The sequence below is a fragment of the Petromyzon marinus genome, chromosome 23 (genome assembly GCF_048934315.1).
Source record: "Petromyzon marinus isolate PM22_M1 ecotype Great Lakes invasive population chromosome 23, UKy_Petmar_22M1.pri1.0, whole genome shotgun sequence".
Lineage (NCBI taxonomy): Eukaryota > Metazoa > Chordata > Hyperoartia > Petromyzontiformes > Petromyzontidae > Petromyzon > Petromyzon marinus.
The window spans coordinates 3,826,893-3,847,880 of NC_133689.1; the positions used below are offsets into that span (position 1 = coordinate 3,826,893).

Here is a 20,988-nt window from a genome sequence, read left to right on the forward strand (position 1 = left end):
TAAACAGAACATGCGAATTCGTCACTCGTACAGCATACCGGTGTTGGAGAGCCAAGCCACAACATTAGCAATCTGAGTATGTGACAAAACTTACTAGTTGGCTGTCGGGAGGTGGTGGGTTTTAACGACATTTATATATTTACCCGATCTAACCCAAAAAAACCTCTTATGGATAGTGGTCGCGAAAGCCTACGTGTTAAACTCAAGCAAGCCTACTTGCTGATGAAACGGTGCCAACATCGGTCCAGTTTGCTTTTATTGAAGCAATGCTGCTGGGATGTTTCACTCTCAGAATGCCATTGGGTCGATGGGTCTTGTAAGAAATACTGTAGTTTTTTTCACGTGGAGAGACTGATTATATACGGAGACAGTCTGCTCATCCATTTCTTTTTCTTCTTCTTGTTCAATTAATGGGAGGTCACTTTTCCACTGCTGCACATGCTTATCTGGAATGCCTCTCCCTCTGGATGGCTGCACTACTGACTCGATCGTGCATGTGTTACAAGCCCAGGCTAGAGGGCTACCCACCTTCTCGGTCTACAAGTGACCGTTCCATTTTAAAAAATACAACACGTCTCGCTCAGCACTGGAATCAGACTAAACTGTTTTATTTTAATCAGGTAAGGCCCCACTGAGCTATATAGCTCTTTTCAAAAGCGACCTGGCCACACACGACAGCTCAACGAAGTGGCTTATCATATGGAAATTTATAGCAGCCAAATATTCAAAACGCATGTCTCTAAATGTGGATGGGAAAAACCGGAGGACCCGGGAAAAAAATCCACGCGATCACTGGGAAAGGCACACGCAAACTCCTAATATACAGCATGCGTCAGGGTCGGAATCGAACCCACGCCATCCAACATACCAGGTGACAAGCGTTAACGTCTCATCGCGGTGCCCTTACCACCTATATTATTCTTACCACCTCGCGCTCCACAACTTTTCTCCACTTGACCTCATCTAAAATGTGCTCCCTTCCTGCGCAATCGAATGCTGTGCACGTCTTATATATTTTCTTACATCACTCTAGAGATGCGGTCACATTGATGCTTTTTTGTTCACAAATTCAACATGAAATGGCGCTTTTCTTCGAAAATTTGGCGCAACTTATAGTTTTACCACCGATCATAGGCGGCAAAGGACAGATTAAATATCCAATCTGGGTCTCAAGGACTAAATAGGAGCATTCATCTGGGACTCCACTCCTCGGCAAACGCAGTCATCGCAACAAAAAACACTCCCATGCACACAGGAAAGAAACGCAACTACCGTATTTACAAATATACAAACGGCAAACTATATTACAACTTACACGGGGGGTGGGGTTGCCTCTTTTGAAAGAAGTCCGTATGTGTACCCATCGGCCAGACGCGTTACACACAACCAGGTGAAGACCGTCTCGCCTGAAGCCATGGATGTGGACTTGGCAGAGTTAAGGGTATAATATGGGCAGTTCCAGTAGAGATTAGTTTTGGTAGTGTACCTTTCCGTCTAGTGACACGTCCAAGCGGCTGAGGTTTCACTTTACACGGAGCACGTTTTAGCAGCCATTATTACGAATATATTTTTTTGCGCGAGATGCCACAATGATCTCGCCAAATCGGTGTCGTTCAGACCCCTCCACAAGCCAAACAAATACAATTCGTCACACGTTTAACGCGTCAATTCATTGTTTTAGATCACCAGTAAGTTGAATAATTCGCAGTTCTATACTAATTGTTGAACTTTGATACTAATTGCTTGATTTGATTGACAATGTTTCAACTTATAGGCGAACTGAAACGATTGGCACATTAAACAACTTGTACACACAATTCTACTTATTTGGCCGTCACGTGGCGGAGGGCCTTAGCCACACATTTGGCCAGATCATTAGCCTAACCCCAAAAAACACGAATCAAATTCGTTTTCAGTTTCTTTGCGATTATAAAAACTCCCGTTTGCTCATTGGGGCCACAATTTCCTGGGGGTTTGAGGCGAGACTTTCTCCAGCATCTTTCCAAACATTCAATCGCAACGAGTACTGCACTTTCAGCGACTTCACAGTTTTCCCCAACGTTGAGGTTTAGACGCGCCACGGGAGTACCCCGTAAAAAATAAATCAACCTCATATAACAAATCCCCGAGCGATCGATCGGCTTAAGTTCAGTTTGATAGCGTGTGCAATTAAAAATAAAAGCAATGCAGGCCACTAGGTTGGAATGGATCTATATCTACTTTGATAATATAGGAGCCAAGTTTTTTTTTATATCCAGGACAAAAAATAGTCGTCACAGTGACCCTCATTTGTAAAGACCCTGAACTTACGTAGGATATGTACTCATGGGTTCGTGGAAAATCACATCGTTATATACTGTATAAGCAGAATACAAATATTTCTAACATGTAACAAAATGTTGGTCATCTTTTTTAATACTGTCCTCAAAAATCTGCTAATAGGTGTCGTTTGTACCCAATTTGGATCAGCTGCAATGACTTAAATTACACTCGGATGTCTCGCATTGCCGAAATCATTCATGTATTGGTACCCACCGGCAAACATGAGCACAATAAACACCTGCTATGTACACCTTCCTTCATCCATGACACTACATACAGGGGCAGTCAGATTTGAGAACTTAAATTAGTAACTCGTACTTTCATTAAAAATAGTGGAGAGGGATTTTAATAATAATGTATTTCATATTATAGGATTAACACGCGAGAGGAAAGGGATTCAAAATAAGCCAAGCATTAGTTTGTTACATTGTTAGAACCTCGCTCTCAAAACTTTAAACCAACCATAAAACCCATTTCAGTTTCGTACTGTATTCATAAAATGTTGCGAATTCTTTGTACAAGCTACAAATATGTAAAAAAGTTAAGTGCTAACGATTTGGTTCTTTTTAGTCAGTTTAAAATACACAGATTACGTACGTATAAAACTCTAGCAAGTAGTTGTGAGCACAGACATCGCGACACCCAGGGAGTGAGACAGGTGTTGCCGGGAAAGCCAGAAACGCAAGTTTCCCCGTATCAAACTTATACCGTATTCTCTGGATAAGCACATTTTTTTACCCTGTATTTTAAATCAAAAGCTGCGTGTGTAAACATTAGAATAACTTTATTCTATTAGTAAGTTTGGAATGTGTCCTAACTTATCGGAGCATCTTCTAATCCAGAGAATACAGTAACACGTCTGGGCACAAGATCAAAACTCTCAATGCAAGGGCTAGAGTTGGAGGACTAATTGGCCATACACAACTTATGACAGTTTTGGTCAAATTATAAAGGCTATTGCCCATCTGCATGTGCCTTGAAGGACCACTGCTAGGATAAATGCCTATTGTGTATTTTCCTTTATGCCAGAGGTGTTGACGAATGGATCTCCTTTGTTAATTGTGGGCCACTGCCAACTGCAGCACCTAATATTTTACCGAGATGTTTTCTTGGTTTTTCCCTTTCTTAAATAAACTTCACCCGTTATATATTATTGTATAGGAATTTGCGCAAATTAGTTTTGCGGCAATTCGGCGGGGGAACAGTGGTGTGCTGGTTGGCACACCACGCTGCGAACCTGGCGAGCTGCCTTCGATTCCCATCTGTGGCTAACATCGTGACGTGTGACACGGGTCCTGGGCCTCCCAACTTTTTCAACGCGAACCCGTAGCCCGAGTGCCGAAGTACGGCCAAACAATCCGCAAAAGCCCAACAACAGTGGCGGAGGGGACTTTACCCAGCAGTGGATTTATACTGGGCTACAATTGTTCTTGCATAATTATTTTCTCACGTTTTTCAAACTTAAACGCATCCGTCCCTCCTAATGAGCCATGGAGGTTGGGCATGAGACTGGTGCAGTGAATTGTTGTGCGTTATACAGCAGACAGATCATGTGCCCTTTGTAGCTTCTTCAGCACGTCGGCCCTTCATGATGTGACTGAATCAACACTCTACAGCTTAAAAGGTCGCGGTATGATGCCGGGTTTCCCCCCTGACGCAAGTTAAGTATGCTGCGTCAGACAGCAGAATTTCTTACGTCTCCCCTGCAAAGAGAAACACAAATGCACCGTTATAAATCGACTGTGTTGTGCATTGTATAGACAGACGCGATAATGTCTACACTGCAAGGAACAAAGTCCAGCAGGAGTGATTTCTTTATATACAAGAACATATGTAAAAAAGGTTAAGCAATGCAAAATGGCAAATTGAATGACTATACCATACTAGTTGATCCAACACAATGAAAGATGTATGAAACCATAACTTAAAAATGTATAACGATTATAGACAAAACAGCATCATCACGACTTGAGCAATACTGCATTTGCATTTTGTAAACGGAAGCTCAGCATAAGACATTAAAAAAAAAACAGCAAGCCGCGTGCGTGAAGTGTACGTAAATACAAGCATTAATTTAATTACTTGGGCAACATCCCCGAAACTAATTTTAATTCAAAATAACACAGTGCTAAGTTGTCAAATCGGCAGCAATTTAAGAGAACTCTACAGAGAGAAAAAAACGCACTACGGAAAACTATTTATATACTTCTAAAAAGGGGAAAAGCAGGATGCGATTAATTAGCTGAGTAAGTGTGATGTGATGTACTTGACAAGGTTACCTGATATGGCCAGGCTGACTCTGCAAGTTGTCATGTGAAAGTTATTCGAGGCTGGCTGGCCCTGCATTAATAGCTCTCCCAGGGGAAAAGAGCCTTCGTGATACATAAAGGTGTTGATGAGCATCCGAACTGAAAGAGTAATTATTTAAACGTTACAGCGTAGTTAAGACAATGACTTGGTCACAGGTTAATAATGTCAACAGTTGGCGGTTGGTGTGTGCCAAAGAATGTCAGGATGGTTTAAAATATTTTTGACTATTGTGAAATCAGGTTTTATTTAAACAATGTTATTCATTTAAGCAAGGTTTTTGTTCTTCATTTACATATCTTTTCAGAGAAATGGTAGCAATTTATGCAATTTTCATTTGTGAATAACACCATTTACAACAGACACCATGTGGTGTATCCATTAAAGACCAGGCACTACTGTCCATCTTGTGTATTTGTTGGGTAATGACAGAGGTGGCTATTTATATTATGGGATTATTAAGTACACAAGTAATCATGGATTTACAAATTGCATGTGTATACACATGAACAAAATAAGCATTTTGTAAATGTGGTATTATTACATTTTATTACCAGTGACACGGGAAGTTTCATGTGGTTGTGGTTCACGCAAATGCTTTTAACATTATAACAACATTCTAATTGTGGCACACACATTACCAACTACAATGGTTTCAAGGACTCACAAAGTTTTATTGCAATTTAAAATTAATAATTGAACAGCGAGAGAGTTACATTTTCTTGTATATATTTTAAAGTTTATTAATGAAGTTCAGCAACATCAATGCAACATCTATTTGGGTTTGAGCTTTGTCAGAAATGATTGTGTCAATGTTATTGTTTAAGCAGGGTTTTAACAAATACTGAGCACATAGTTTCAAAGTGTGTTTTTTGGCCCTGCATTACTATCCTTGATATTTATTAGACAACCAACCACGTATTTTCACACGTTAATACTTATTTTATGTTTAAATGACAAAATACCATAAGAAAATGCATGTTCTTACAACATGCAAAACATCAAAAGGATAATAACAATGTCAAGGGTCCGATGCAGTGTAAATCATTAAGCAAAGGGATCACAATTATTAAAAAGGTAACCGAAAGCAACAAAGCCTACGTACTCAAAAAGAAAAAGCTATCGTTTACAATCAATGTTGCTTCATGATCCTATAGCTCAGACTAGCTCATGTTATTTACGTAATAAAAAAAAAACTAATAAAAATAATCAATTACGACTTGCAGCGATACTTTTGCGTCGCTGGCAGGGACCATCATGACGCTCAAACAAAAGAGGAGTTGGGAGGGGGGGGGGGCGGAGGAAAAATAATTCACGATTCTCAAATCAAATGCAGTGTGTGGTGGGGGGAAGATGGCGGATTACTTGTACACAACACGCGCACGCCACGGTGCGGGCACGGACAAGGGAGGAGTAGCGGCTGTCTGGAGGAGTGACGCTGAAAATGGGGAGCGAGCGGGGTCTGTGTAAGGCAGGGGGTAGCGGAACCCTTTTCCTTACCGAGTGGGGGACTTTAAAATAACTTAGGCAGGCCACACAACACGACGCAATCCTAGCGTTATCCAAGAATATATATTTTTTTATTATCAGGGGGCTCAGTGCTATCGCACTGCTTGCGATGCATGGTGCGCCTCCCTTTTTACCCTCGTTAACACGCGTTTTACTGGATTCTCAGCTCCGAAGTAGACGCACCAGCCATGATCCTTCGCAGCGACGGTTAAAATTTCACGCTGAAGAGGTAGGCCAGCCTCATGTGACCACCGGATGTACGAAATTAAGTTTGCGGTTTGTATCTGGCAATTGGGGTGTAGTTTCCCCACCCCTGATATCAGGGTTGGTGTAGCGGAGTTGGATGTTGTGGCAGGCAGGGGGGAAGCAGGTAGGGCATAGCAGGTTTGTGTAGAGAAGGTAGTGGTGGAAGGGCAGGAGTGGGCGAGGAGTGGGTGAGTAGTGTGTGAGCTCCCGGGCGGCTGGCTTTCCCCCGGTTGAGCTAGTACCGGCCATACGGGTGTTCGCGGTAAGAGTACCGCATCGCGCGGGACGACGAAGTCTTCAGCCGATTGTTAGAGCCTCCAGACTTCTCCTCTTGCCCTGATGGTTGTGAGACAGGGGGCAGGCAGAGATGGAAAAAAGGGGGGGGGGGGGGGGTCACACAAGTGACGGGAACCAAGCAGTCGCTCGGTTGACAAGATTTATATTTTACACATCAGGATTGGTTTAGTCCACCGCTCATGGTTTGGGCCGCAGAGGAATGAATCGTATCATAAAAAAACTATTATTTTAACACTCGATACTGGTTACCCACCAAGGTTATAGGAACATCTTGCCTTTACTTAAAAACAGATGAACTCGTGAATATGGGAGGAACCCAATGCCTTTTGTTTTGTTTGATGCACCCCATTGGCATACATTAGTTTTCAAAGCACATTGCTTTTGCAGTAAAAGTTTACAGTCAATGTTGATATAAAAAAATGCATTCCTTAGCCTTTTACAACTGTACGATGTGTTTCGCATAAACTGGAAAAAATTAAGTTGCATTGGCAGTTGTGCACAAGCACTAATACTCGCCAACATTCGTCATTAACACCCGTTTATGGCAAGCAATATTTACCGTATTCTCCGGATTATAAGATGAATTCCCCCTCTTTATTACAACATAAAAGTTGGTTGTCAGTCTTATAATCCTCTAGGTGCGTGTGTGATCAGATTTATCCAATTTTATTAACACCGGGCACCAGTTCGGGGTACGAATCACTTTCAGGAGCATCTTATAATCTGGAAATTACGGTAAAAGAAAACGGCCCTTTAAACTGTGAACAAGGACCATACCAACCCGGAGAGAAATCAAGTGTTCAAATATTAGCTGGATGTTTTCTGTTACAGAATGGCGTTAATGTTAAATGCAATTAGTTTTTCTCCTTTTCTTCATTTTTGTAAAAGGATATAAATGTCAACTATGAAAAAAAAATCTCCGCTTCTTCTTGTGAAAACGACAGATGTTTTCACGTAAAAAAAAAACCCTTACAAAATAAAACCCAAGACGCGTTACTCCTGCAAATACGACAAGGCCAAGAAAGCAAGGCCATTTACAGGACATAGCAAATTCCATCGCGACACCCCGGGGGGAGGGCGGCCAAGGGAAATCTACGCAAACACTAGCTGGCAACGAAAACGCCGCAGTAAAAAAAAATGGGTGTTGCGAGTGGCGCCACAGCTTAATCACACAAATGAATTGCTTAAAGCAAAAGTGGCACAATGGTGAAAGCGTGCAGACTTGACATTGCACAATTACACGCACATTTTAATTTGCGCATAAAATTAACCACCACTTGAGATATTCATTCGGCAAACGTACGTCCCAAGATCCCAATTTACATTGATACCCGGGCTCTACTGATCGCTCTCAAGGGGCTACACACTTTATTTTCCATTTAAAAATTTCCACACTGGTCAACTCAAATGTACTTGGTGTAAAACCCGCATACAGCGAGCTCTTGCCAAGAACTGTCTGGGCCAGGGGATTTGTCTGATATGCGTAACAGGAGCGGACTCATCTTCTCATGGGATAATCGAATTTCCAATCCATAAATTCAGCAAAATATTAAGGATCACTGAAACAGGGGAGCTCAAGATACCCAAAGGGTCTGGTGTCACAACAGCTTGAAGGGTTTCTTTAAATGTTACCATTAACGATACAGCTTTCCTCCTACAAGACACGAACCATCAATGTACAATGCGAGTTTATGACGAGTATTTACAAGTAAGCACTACATGTACAACTCTGGGGAGACAAACACCACCTCCAAAATTACCAAGCCCTGGAAGCGAGTGAATGTTTGGTTTAAAACGAACACACCGCAACAGTAATGTTCAGATCATGCAAGCAAAGCAACAACTCCGCATGCATGGCAACCACACTCAAGTTAAATCCGTTCCGCCTTTCAAAATGCAAACTGAAAAAAAAAAACTGAAACACCAAGAGACGACACAGGCGGGGGAGGAAGTCGAGTGTTTCCGTGGATTTCTATTGGCCCTGACGGATCGTCGTAGGAAATCAAACGTGAAGTGGCGAAGGACATCGGGGGCGTCGCCGTCTTTTAAAACACCGAAATAAAAACGATTACAGAGAAAGCTTTCCGCTTACCGTAACCAGTGTACGCCTCCGCGGTCGATCCGTGACCATAGTCGTAACTTTCTACACCGCTGCAAAATACGCAGAAATATTGAAATTTGATTTGCGAAGGCGAACACGAGACAAACGAGAGGGCAGGGGGGTGGAGAGGTGGGGGAAGCAAAAAAAAAAGTGAAATAAAAAAAACCCAAAGCACAGAAAGGACTTTTGTAACAGCAGGAATTGTCACGTTTTTGGAACAGATGGCTATCAGCGAGCCACTCGGATTGCAGAGGCAGAACACCAATAGACTTCCACGGAAACATTCGTAACATTTCGGTTATTTTTTTTTAACTGAGCACCCTATGGGTTGGGTACATTAATGCAAGAACGCAAGGTACCGTAGCAGTCGCTAGATCAAAACGTTTGTTTTTAGCTTTCATGGTCATACATCAATAACGTGTACAGGAGTGCAATGGCAGGAAGATAAAATGGGAAACTGACAAAACACGTAACACGATGCTTGGAGTTTGCGGGATATGAGGGTCAAATCATTGAGCCAACACACTATGGGTTTGAATATCACATTTCAGCCACCCACGCTAAAAACGGATTCTTTTCTAGTGCAGCGAAGTTGATGGTTTGAGCCGTCACAAATGATTGGCAAGCACAGAAAGTGCATATATCTGTAATTTCACTTAACCCACACCACGTAGGTTTATATCGTGCCTTGCCAGCAGTGAGCCATAAGAACACATTGTCATGTTCTCACAGTGCACCTAGCCTGGTACAAGCTCTGTGATGTAGCAAATGGAACCTGTTGTTGTGTTTGTGTGTCTTTATGTATATCTTTGTCCATGTCTGTGCATCCATTCTTCAGCCACCCGTGATTAAACCTGGGTCAACTGGAGCGAGGAGATAGTTTCCTCCTAGTCAGCAGTGACAAGCACATAATTTTTCATCCACTTAATTTGGCTTATTCCTACAAAACACGTGGAGACTTATTCGGCTGGCGGATGGCCGCTAGTAGCGCGATCGGAATTGGGGAAAGAAAAACATATTTGATGAACACGAGTCGAGACACTGGTTCATGTAAACAAAGCGGCATGACTGGACATTCTATACTGTCACTACCATGGAAACAAATTACTCTTTCAACTGAACCACAACCTCCAAAACCATGGCAATTCAATTCATTAATATCTATAGGAATCAGAGCGAATACATTTATGTGGTGCAGTGTTAAAAAAAAGACATCTTACTCCTCAGCCACCATATCTGCACAAACCCCAAAGGGATAATTGTACACCAGTGTTCTTCATTGCAAGGCCCACGGGCCACTGCCGGCCCCTGGTGGCCTTCAGTGCAGAATCCGACAAAACACAAACATTTGAAAGGACCACTTTTGCAGGTGGTTTGGGGCCTGCACACTGATGTCTTATCGGTGAAAGTTCCCCCACACCAAACCTCTGAAAATTGAAGACCGATGTACAAGGTGGTTGTGCTCAAGCACTGGTCTGGTGCACACGCAAGGATGGGGGGGGGGGGCGAACTTACCTTAGTGCGGCAGGCAACTCGTAATCGTAGGCGTCGAACGTTGGCAAGGAGGAGTAATCGTAAGTCTCGTATCCATGGCTTTCATACGGTGAACTGGAATAGCTGTCATCGTAGGCCTTGAGGAGTAAACGCACGCAAGGTAAGAGTCAGGTCCAACTAAAAATAAAATTAATCAGCTCTTTGCCTGCTCCAGTAAAAACCTTGGCAGATGCCCAAGCGCCTTAGCGAAAGACACAACCCAAATAAACAAATACTTATCCAGGAGATAAGTACCTAGGCTTTGTGGTTCCGGGATGTCAGACACTAATTTGAAGGTTCAAGCAAATATATTTATAATGAATTACGGTCAGGAATCGTCATCGCGTTTGTGGCATTAATGTCATGTTGAAAGATATGGTTGACATCGATGTCGCTTGCTTCTGGACGATAGCCTAGGTACATATCCAGCAGAGCTATGATGAATTTGGATCGGTATATATTTTTAAAATGCTATGAACCATGTTCATGAATATATGCACCTACTGAAGAAAAGTTAAATTGTCTCTTCCGAGGCCAGCTTTCTTACTCGCATTAAAGGTGGCAAAAATATTAACATGTGGAATTGTATAACACAGACAATGCAAATAATGAGGGACGCCCTTTCAGAGGTTTCAAATTAAATGCAGCAGCAGCCACGTCTACAGATTTGTAATATACTCGAAATAACGTAGCTAAACATTTTGCGGTCATCCCTTTAAATGCGATGTCTCGAGCTCCACAGCACAATCGCCTCGAAGGAGGTTCAAGTGTCAGAAGACTATGGGGGTGCGATTCAACAGACAATAATTTGAGCATAGATTGGTTTTAAAAATATATTTTTATTGCAAAAACAATGACCATGCACATTTGCATAGAGACGAACACTGCAATTATATAACAAAATGTTACGTCGCCTTGTTCTTAAAAAGAGGCCGCACCGATTCTTGTGGACAATTGTGACCAAAATAAAACGTACTACAAACGTCCTGATAAAAAAAGGTGGGATTGGTTTAAACATTTACAGGTATCACGTTATGTCAAATTGACATACGAATGTTCAACGACGTGGACTTATCAACTCTTGCAAGTAAGCTTGCTTAACCCTCAACCAGAACTAGGAGTAATCAAGCCCCAAGCGTTCACTTCGTGCACGAGGTGCAAAGTGGAGCTGGAACCAAATATGGGGTGGGTGCTGTCCCACTGTGCCCAAAGACCTTTTAATCCACACAGATCGAGCACCAAACTATTAAAACTGACACACAAAAAACACTTTCCAACACCAAACTATGAAAACTCACAAAACACACTTTCCAACAACTTTTACTTATTGTTATGCATATACGTATTTGACGACTAAAATTGACTGCTACAAATCGAAATGTTACCATTCAAAGAACTCCATAAAAGACATCAATGTGAACGTTTTCGGCCAAACCAACATATTTTACTTGAGCCAACTAAGATGGCTGACTGAAGTCTCTGGAGGTTAATGTTGCCATGGTGACTAATTTCTTCAAGTAGCTAACTCCCCAGATTATTTCCCCCCCATCGCACTCCCACTGCGAGTTATGTCCTTGTGACTGCCGGCAAAAAACACATTTTTCAGTGATTCATGAAACAAAGCAGTGGAAATGCTCTTCATGCAAGGTAAACAGGTTTTGGCAAGACTGTGCCAATTGCCATACTTCCTGGCTCAAGTAAGCCTACCCAGAGATATAAGGTGAATGTACGATTGCGGTGTTTGCCAGAGCGCAAATTTAAATTGCTTCACTTAATTGAGCCTAATATTCTAATTTTTTTTCAAAAGGACAAAACATCTATTGGTGTTGGGGAAGTTCAGCTTTCCTATTGTTGTATCAAGTAAGGTAGCAGTGTTGTATGCAAGTGCTTTTATCCTAGCCAGCCGATCATATATAAGAAATAAAAACACTGCTCAATTACCCACTCCAACAACACACAATGTTCATGCGTCCTCTGTAAACGGTTCTGCGTGCTAATACAGAAGCACTGTCAGGCAGCTGGAACCTCACACCATGCCCGTTAGCCAAATGAGCCACTCCTGTTGTTGCTTGGGGTTTCACGAGTATTAAAACAGCATCTATCCACGGAGAAAAACTAAGCCGACTCATTTGCCTACTCGGTTGGGGATCAGGTTATAGCCCTGGCAGGGCCACACCAAGTGAAGTCTTAGACAGGATACCAGCCATGCCACGGAAAACGGCGCCTGAACGTGGTAGTCATGTTCCCCCAAGTGTTGGTAATCCTCACCCAGCACCCCCCGACTATTAACGAACCACCCGTGTAATCGCACGCAGTGCAAGCCAGCGGACTTCGCACACGACCGTAGTGAAAAGCAACAGAATAGCAATAATAAACAAATAAATAGTCCTTTCAAATTTAAATCCATTGATCATTTCGTGGTGGAGTGCAAAGTGCGCTCTGGCAGTGCGTGAAAGAACAAATAATAGAAACGACACGCTAACCGAAGCAACGCGGCTGCCAGGTCCATACGGCACGATACCGCCTGGGCTCGTGGCCCGCGGGGGACCCCACTTGAGCGCTGGTCCCTGCTAACGACTCACACAGTCCTGGTAGGACTCCTGGCCATGCTGCTGCCGGGGGGTGTACAGGCGTGCCCTCTGTGTGGTGGGTGCCTGTCGGGAGCTAGGCACCTGGGAAGGGGTGGACGCGATGGGACCCGAAGTGGCACCGCCCGCATTTCCTCTCCCACGAGTTGGCGGCGCCTGGGCGTACACGCGAGCGTATAAAAAAATCTGCTCTGCGTCCTAGCAAAGCCCCCACTCAAGCATTATGACCACCAGGCTATCCAGTCCCTCGCCAGTTAGGCTTTGCAGTACCCAACAAAACAATGCAGTTTTAATTCACCTGCCCAAATGTCAGTGGAGATATGCTCCGTCATTTTCCCCCAATCCAATGTCGAGCATTCTTGTGCATCCAAGCTTATAATCAACTGGAGAAAAAAAAAAAACTCACAAGCCCCCTCCAATCCCAAAACTCAAGGAAGGCCCATGCCACAACCCACACACACCTTAATAATTTCCGTGATGCCCAAGTCCCGAGTGTGTGTGCATGTATAATTGTACAAGGCGTTTTAACTTACCCCCCTCGAAGCACCCCTGGCGGCACCTCGTCCGATGGGTCTGCGTGCACTCATTCCGCCACGTTCCACGGGCCCCCCGGGTCCCCCGCGCCCTCGCGGGACCCCCCTGGGGGATGCGACTCCACGTGACCCCCCCTGTGGCCCACGCAGCAACGGGGGGCCCACACCACGGCCCCTGCAGAGACGGGGAAAGTTCCGAGGTTCACGCAGGGATCCAAGTAGCAGTGGCTACACGCTGTGTGCCCCACCATTGCAGGCAGGGAGATACCCGGGCATTGTTTATGGGGGAAAATTAAACTAGTGATTTGAGCTGCATTAACTGCAATGAGTGCACTACAAGTGGGAATGGTGTTAAAAATCATTATTAAAGATGAAACCTGAAAAAAATCAAAGCTCTTGATGCTGTATCATCAAGAGCTGTACTGTGCACCCAAAGCTACCTGTTAAAGCTTTGTGAATGAGAAATATTGATCTGAAGTTTTCGTGACTGCAGGAATCCAGACTCTTTGGTTCTTTCGGTAAAGTCACGTAGGTATAATATTTTATAAATCACGACATTCCGATCGCAACACATGCGACCGTCATCAGGTGGAAGAGATGGTGTCCGATACAAGGTCCATGTTGTCCCGATTGGCAAAATAGTCATAAAATATTGTCATTGTGAATTATTGTTGCTCATTAATGTTTCTAATATTTCATTTCCTGACAAAACATTTGTGAAATGACTGCTCTGTTAAACGTAAGCGATGACATTACAATTTATGATGTAATTTTCCCACAGCAAGTGCGTAACAGATTGTAAAAATTGCAATGATCAAAAGACACTTATCGCGAGTTAAACTGCAGTTGAATCTTTTGATTTAAAGTGACTTTACCGAAAGAACCAAGAATATGCAGTTTAATCTTTTACGCCATCTTTTTTTTACATAAAATTACAAAAAAACAGGATGATAGAGACGTAACAGACACAAAGTTGCAGGAAACTTTATATGTATTGCGTGATAACCGTTGTGATCGTGAAATGTAATAAGGCAACGTGATAAATCACATTGCGGAAATCATAGTAACGTGACTTGGAGGTGTAGAGGCATCACGGCAGCCATGCACATGGGCGGTAAGGGGTACCTTATGAGCGCAGGAGCGCCGGGAGGAGGCGGGGGAATGCCGCGGCCCCTCATGGCACGGCCACGCGCTACCACGGGCACCTCCACGCCATTCAGGTATGTCATTTCCATCAGCTGCTCCTGGCAGATTTCATCGTTGTAATCCTGGTGTAGACGGGTAGGAGAGAAGGCAAGAGCAGGGAAAACTTAAATTTATGGTCTCGGCCTGGTCACTAGTTACTACACAAAAAAACTTCATGTTAAAATAGTTTTTTCCCCAATCAATTCAGCCTATGCAATCTCTGAGAATTAAAACCTTTTCCATTCCATAAAGGAGCTATCGAGGTGATTTCACAAATAGTTTTGCAATGTCATCTTTCGAGGACGTTATCTTACACTGCTCGGTGTGAGAAGAGATGTGAACAGGAAGTTTCGCAGCCATTCGGCCACGTAATCATATTGCCAAATTTGTGTTGTTAGAACCAAAATAAAACTGTCGCATATGCAAGCATTTAACGTGTCAATTATTATAGTTTCAGCTCAAAGGTATATCTAAAAACCTGTCACAACCAAATATATCAATATGCGGTCTAAACCAAAAATAAATCATGAATCAGGAATTTCACTGTAATATGAGACGAAGCAGACAACACGATCACAGCACGTTTGATTAAAAAAAGTTTGGAGAAAAAAAAGTTTGAAGAAATGTAACGATTAAATGTGCACTGCTGCGCTGGGACTTCATACCGGGTTGAAGAACTTCTTGACCTCTTCGAGAGCGTGCCCCATGCGGCTGTAGGCTTCAGGGAGGGGTGCGTACACTTCAATGAGCACGTGCAGCTCTTCATTCAAGTGAACGTACTTGGCCTCGCCGCTGTTTCGGAGCTCCTCTTCCTGTAATCACAACGAAGAACAACAGAGGCCACGTGGCAATTTCCCTCTGCACTATTCAATCGGAACAGTACAACAGCCCCACTCGTTAACTAAGAAATTACAGGCAAGATTAACAATACTATCAAACCTTTGCAATTTTGAATGTGCCTCAACGTTCATAACTTATGTACCAATATTAAATACCAAATTCAGAATCGTTCTTTCTCCCAAAATGCTCCTAGTCAATGCAAAGAATTGCTTTTAATTAAGACAAATAAATTATCTTCCCTCCCTGTCAATATCTAACCAGCAACTGGACCCACTACTTGGTCAATATGAACATAAATGCTTTTGAACTAAATATCATATCTCTTTGGAACCTAAGGTACCCTTTTATTTAAAACTTTATAGAAAATTGTTGTTAAATGTGCTTCATAGTCGTAGTTTTTACTACAGCTGAATATTTCAACGCTGCACACTGCTGTTTGATCTTAACACAAAGTTGATGTCTTCTGCTTTCGTGACCCAGGTATGGGGTGAAAGGGAAATTTGTCTTAAAAAATCTCACGCCTGGATCGTATACGACGATTATAGGAACCAAATAAATGCCAATGTAAAATTACATAAAATTGCACCCTTTCACGAACCCGAGTGCTCGGAGATGAACGTGCTGAGGTACGCACCTTGGCTCTGTCCTTCATGCACCCCTTGCCCATGATGGCCATCCTGGTGCCCGTCTCAACTTGCAGTCGTTTCAACGTGTTCCCTTGTGGGCCAAGCAGTTTCCCCACGAAGTTGAACTGCAAGCAGAGGGAGAATAAAAAAATATTTATTTAGAATGGAGAATCCGATGAGATATGAAGCTCTTTTTCACACATGTCCAGTCGGGGCATGGGGTCAGCAAGTTACAACTTTCCTTCCCACACATCCGATTAGCACAGTTGGCTACGTATGCTGGGAAAGACGTTCAATATACACACATACATGGGATTGTCTCCGAGGGAGTTAAATGGGAGCCATAAAGCAATGTTTATCTTCCTTAGGTGACAAATTCGCATCACTGCTCTCCTGCTACAAGCATAATTATAAACACAGTACTTGGGATGGCATTATTTGCGCAATGGAAGCGCTTCTCGAATTTGAGTTCGCTATTTGTTTCCTCAGTTTTGTCTACGCTCGTCTCAAAAAAGTTACAGGCAGGTCAGTGGTACAGCGAGTGGATTTAAATCAGAAGGTTGCAAGTAAAAAATCCTGGCTGGGGTTCACCCAATGCCATCATCCCCGTGGGCTCAAAAAAGACCAAACACCACTTTGTGGAGAAATCCAGTGGTTGTCCTTGAAATGCAGATTCCCCCACAGAATACGGGCTATGAACAGCACACGAGCACCACCTTAATAATGCTCATTCAAGCAGGAATTCACACAGAGTGTTGAACAAGTGCTATATTAAACAATTAACAGCAGTCTGCACTAATCCTGAAAAATATACACGATGATTATTACCTTCGGGTGCTGCTTAGCCGGGATGAGGACCTTCTCCGCCAACTTGAAATTCTGCTCGCCAATTATGTTCCGATATTTCTTGTCATCGTCTTTCTTGTCGTCGCCCCCGTTTTGCAGACGTGATATTTCTGCGATGAGAACAAAATGAAGGTTAACAAGTTAATATGCACTCATTTGCATACATATGAATGAGCGGGCATGCTTCTGAATGTATGCTATGGATTTAGGTTGGCAGCTGTAAAAAAGTGACATACACTGTTAATTCATAAGCTATGGTGGTGTTTGGTTAACTTAAAAAAAACTAAAGGTTTTAGAATGGAGAATCCGATGAGATATGAAGGTTTTATTTTTGACTGGCTTCACACTGCATTAGCGTTGTCATTTAAACTAAACATAACGGATGTCCCAACAACAATGCTCTGGTTCAAGTCCTCCTTCGCTAATACAAAAATACTTCCTGTACAGGTGTGACAATTGTTGCCAAAATGCCAAGTGTGAAAATTCTTTAAAAATTTTAGACTAGCAAGAACACATCTACTCAAACCACCTTATTTGATACTTATTGAATTGATATATTTCCGTATAAAAGTTCGTGACGTACAACAATCACGTGTACAAGACGTGATTGTTGTACTAAACATGGCTTCATGACAAGACTCAAAAAGGAGAATGAAATTGCGATAAGCACACGCGCATCAAGGGCGACCGCTTTCTCAACTACGATCAAGGCGCTTTCCACTGTTGTTCGCAATTTTACATTTAGCCAAGGCTAATTATCAAACCGCAAGACAGGATTTCTCCATAACTCTGGCTATCGCCTGATGATGCTGGTTGTAATTACCGGCAAAACGTCACGGAACTCTAGTTGCAGATGTTGTGGATTTACTCAACACACAAGTGGTGTGCAGAACTGGTAACGAATTGGCACGTTTTGTTTACGTGACAAACCTTACTAAATGGCCATGTTGTGTGGGTGGGTTTAACGATGCATTTATATTTACACAATCTAACCCAAAAACTTCTATTGACATTACTAGCAATTTCGTATACCTGCCAACCCATACGGTTTACCCATAATCTTGTACAGGGAAATTGCCTTTTCAGGTCCGATTCAATATGGGCAATTTGTTTTTGTCTAGTTATGTCTTCGCTTGTGATGGGACTTTGTAAGATGAACGTTGAGATTTATAAGGGCACGGGGTGACCAATAAGGTCTGAATTGGTTTGTAAGAAGGTAGGCCCTGATAAGCGGTTTATAGGTACGTATTCGTCACTATCCGCGCCGAAATGCAATTAAATACTAAATGTATAAAAAAACTGCAGCCTGCCACCACATGCTTTGTAAGCCTTACTATTTGCTTCGTATAGACGCTGGCCAAAACACAGTGAAACATTGTTCTCAAAGTGTTAAATACCACAACTTAGTGCGTGTCATGCACTGAGAAAAAAAGTTTCAACTGTACTAGGATACAAATCGGCGTCGTGCATGTTTTGACTGTTAAACCAGATGTTTTAAGAAATATAAAGCGCAGATCATTGTTATTCTTTTCATCGACGTGGGTTTATAGAAAATAAGCGATTCAAACTGTTTGACCGAGCAAACGGGGTCGTTGAAAAAAAATCAGCACCATACCTGTCAACCCCAAATCAGTTCCTACTTTATTACAGACCTATTCAGACCTTATTGGTCACCCCGTGCCCTTATACATTTCAACGTTCACCCTACAAAGTCCAATCACAAGGGAGAAACACAAAGTCAAAAACATGCTTTTGCCCGTATTAAAACGGTTGACCCCGCGTATGGACCTGAAAACTCAATTTCCCTGCACAAGAATACGGAGTAAACAGTATGGAGTTGACAGCTATGCAACACGCTCACTAAACAGTATTGTTGCCGTGGATTGTGAGCGTAATTACAATGAGCTAATAATGTTTGTGTCCCGCGCGTGACGTCACTCAACATGCCGTCATTAATATTCATGAGCGGGTGGATTTTTACACTCACACAGAAGACGGTGGAGCGAATTTTTTTCGCAAATTCGCTTTAAGTTTGACGTTTCTTTACTGAAAGTGAATCTAATATTATACGCAGCAACAAATTGTTTTTTTGTGTCTTTGTTGATTTCTTTAGCACTTGAGACAAAAGGTAAGTCTAATTACACTTCTACACTATGGTAAAATAGTCACTTCTCGGTGATTTTCCAGATATTGTATCGAATTCCAATTTATTTCAACCACAGCGACCGAAAGCAGAAGAGAATAAATGATCAGAATAGTGAATTTGAACAAACTAAAGGTCAGTTACATAGTGCTAGTGACATGAAGTGAAGCGTTTTATGACTTCGTTTTGTGGCGGATTCACTGCCATTAATAGTGCTACAGTGAAATGCAGTGAAGTGTTTGATAACATACTTTTTGTGCAAGATTCACTGCCATTAAATTTACACGAGATTTAAATTATACTCTGCTCAATTTTTTCGGAAATATTACAGCTTCCGCCCTAGGACGGGCCAAGAAGCTAGCACATATATAATCACTGTAATACATTATTTCATTGGTACACATGCGAAGGAAAAAAACGACTTAATAAAGTGCCATTCTATATTTTGAAGGAAAAAAGGCAACAACGCGTTGTACTGTACTGCTTTTTTTTCTATAACACAGAGGCCCCAGATTGCACATGGTGGTCCAATTGTCTTGCGACCCCCCCCCTCCCCCCAGAACGAATTGATCCGAACATGTCCCCTTTGAAAATGTATTTACGTTTAAAATAGGTATTTTAAAAATACTAAGTTTAAATAAAGATTCTGCTTCATCGGGACCACTCTGCATATATATGCAGCGCTCCTTGCCAAGTCTATTCTTGCGTATGGCAAAATGTTCAGGAGCTAAATGCCAATATCTGCTCGGCACGACGACAGCGCTTCAGGATAAGAAAAGTTCGTGAAGTTTTCACGTAACTACTACTCCTCCTGCGTAAGAAGGGGCGCAGACTTTGGCCAAAGACATCTGGCAAAAACGCCAGCCAGAGAAATGTTGTTCATCAACCCCGAACGACTAGACAGATTAAAAAATAAATATAACACGTCGGGGGGCTGGAAAGCCGATAACTGAACAAAAAAAACAATTGGGTGAAGTTACAGAACGGAGTCGTTCTTATTCGATCTCTTAATTTAATGTTTTAACGGCGTGAAAATGAATAAACCCATCATCATCATCCACTTTACAATGGATGCGGCCTGTGTCACCACCACCACCATTGTAGCTCGCAACACGCCCGGCTCCACAAGTCACCGCTCCCCCCCCACAAGCAGCAGCAGCCGCGCGGACTCTCGGCGCCACCAAAATAAGAACCCAACATTCCCTAAAAAAAAAAACCCACAACCATAACAACAACAAACTAATATATCGTTCGTTTAATACGTTTCACTGTACTATATCCGTTGTGGGTTTTTTTCTTTTCCCGCCACGCGCGGCCTGTCGAGGCCTAGCGGAGCCTTCTCGCACCTGCGCCCAGCAGCCGCATGGCCTGCACGAAGGACGGGTCGAGGCTGTCCTTTTCCGCCACCAACTCGGGGATGTAGACGGAGCCGGACGACATCGCGCTTGCAAAAAAAAATATATAAAAGCGGCAGGCTGGAGAGACGCGGAACGAGAGCAACGTCGACGTTTAAAAATACTTTGTTTTTTTTTGAGTCCACGCTATGAGGAGAAAAAACCACTCCGCGTTCGAGAGGCTCAGCACCGACCGCACCACCGCCAAACGCGCTCGACTCCTTTTTCTCTCTCCACCCCCCACCCCACCACGCAACCACGCTACGCTTTTAAAACGTGTGTCAGTCCGCGCCGAGGTAAAATAGCGCGCGGTTGGAACGACGCGCGGGAGCGCTGCAGTCGAACCCGATTCGCGACTTGCTTACAAATGAAAAAAAGAGAGGGGGGGGTGGGGCGGGATTCGACGATTAATTATGTACGTTTTCGTTGGCGAGTACAGTACGCTCAAACAAAAAAAAATATATAACGTTAAGTCGCGCATCGATTGTCACGACGGCGGACTAATTTATTCGTGAATG

General features: G+C 42.9%; 1 protein-coding gene across 13 annotated transcripts; it reads right to left on the reverse strand.

Moving 5' to 3' along the window:
• Positions 1 to 1,276: 1,276 nt before the first annotated feature.
• Positions 1,277 to 20,988, reverse strand: LOC116945195 (KH domain-containing, RNA-binding, signal transduction-associated protein 3-like). Of its 13 annotated transcripts, XM_076068962.1 has the most exons (12): positions 20,423 to 20,988; positions 16,916 to 17,043; positions 16,096 to 16,212; positions 15,287 to 15,433; positions 14,562 to 14,704; positions 13,437 to 13,611; positions 12,988 to 13,059; positions 10,298 to 10,413; positions 8,774 to 8,832; positions 6,627 to 6,720; positions 4,602 to 4,730; positions 1,277 to 4,025 (listed from the first exon to the last, which is right to left on the reverse strand). In XM_076068962.1, the coding sequence occupies exons 1-11, from the start codon at positions 20,514 to 20,516 to the stop codon at positions 4,643 to 4,645; spliced, it is 1,233 nt and encodes a 410-aa protein (XP_075925077.1). In that variant the 5' UTR covers positions 20,517 to 20,988; the 3' UTR covers positions 1,277 to 4,025; positions 4,602 to 4,642. The 13 variants fall into 13 exon arrangements, 11 of the variants coding, with proteins under 11 accessions (XP_075925077.1, XP_032815346.1, XP_032815349.1 ...); XM_032959455.2 differs by lacking the exon at positions 4,602 to 4,730 and having other exon boundaries at positions 20,423 to 20,986; XM_032959458.2 differs by lacking the exon at positions 4,602 to 4,730 and having other exon boundaries at positions 6,657 to 6,720; positions 20,423 to 20,985.

What these genes read in the sequence shown, in the direction of transcription:
- LOC116945195 (XM_076068962.1), bottom strand. Translation starts at nt 20,516, where the DNA reads ATGTCGTCCGGCTCCGTCTACATCCCCGAGTTGGTGGCGGAAAAGGAC. An exon ending in TCGCGTCCACCCCTTCCCAG is followed by an intron (nt 10,414 to 12,987) that starts GTGCCTAGCTCC and finishes TTACTCCTCAAG; the next exon opens with GCCTACGATGACAGCTATTC. An exon ending in GGAGGCGTACACTGGTTACG is followed by an intron (nt 6,721 to 8,773) that starts GTAAGCGGAAAG and finishes CACAACCATCAG; the next exon opens with GGCAAGAGGAGAAGTCTGGA.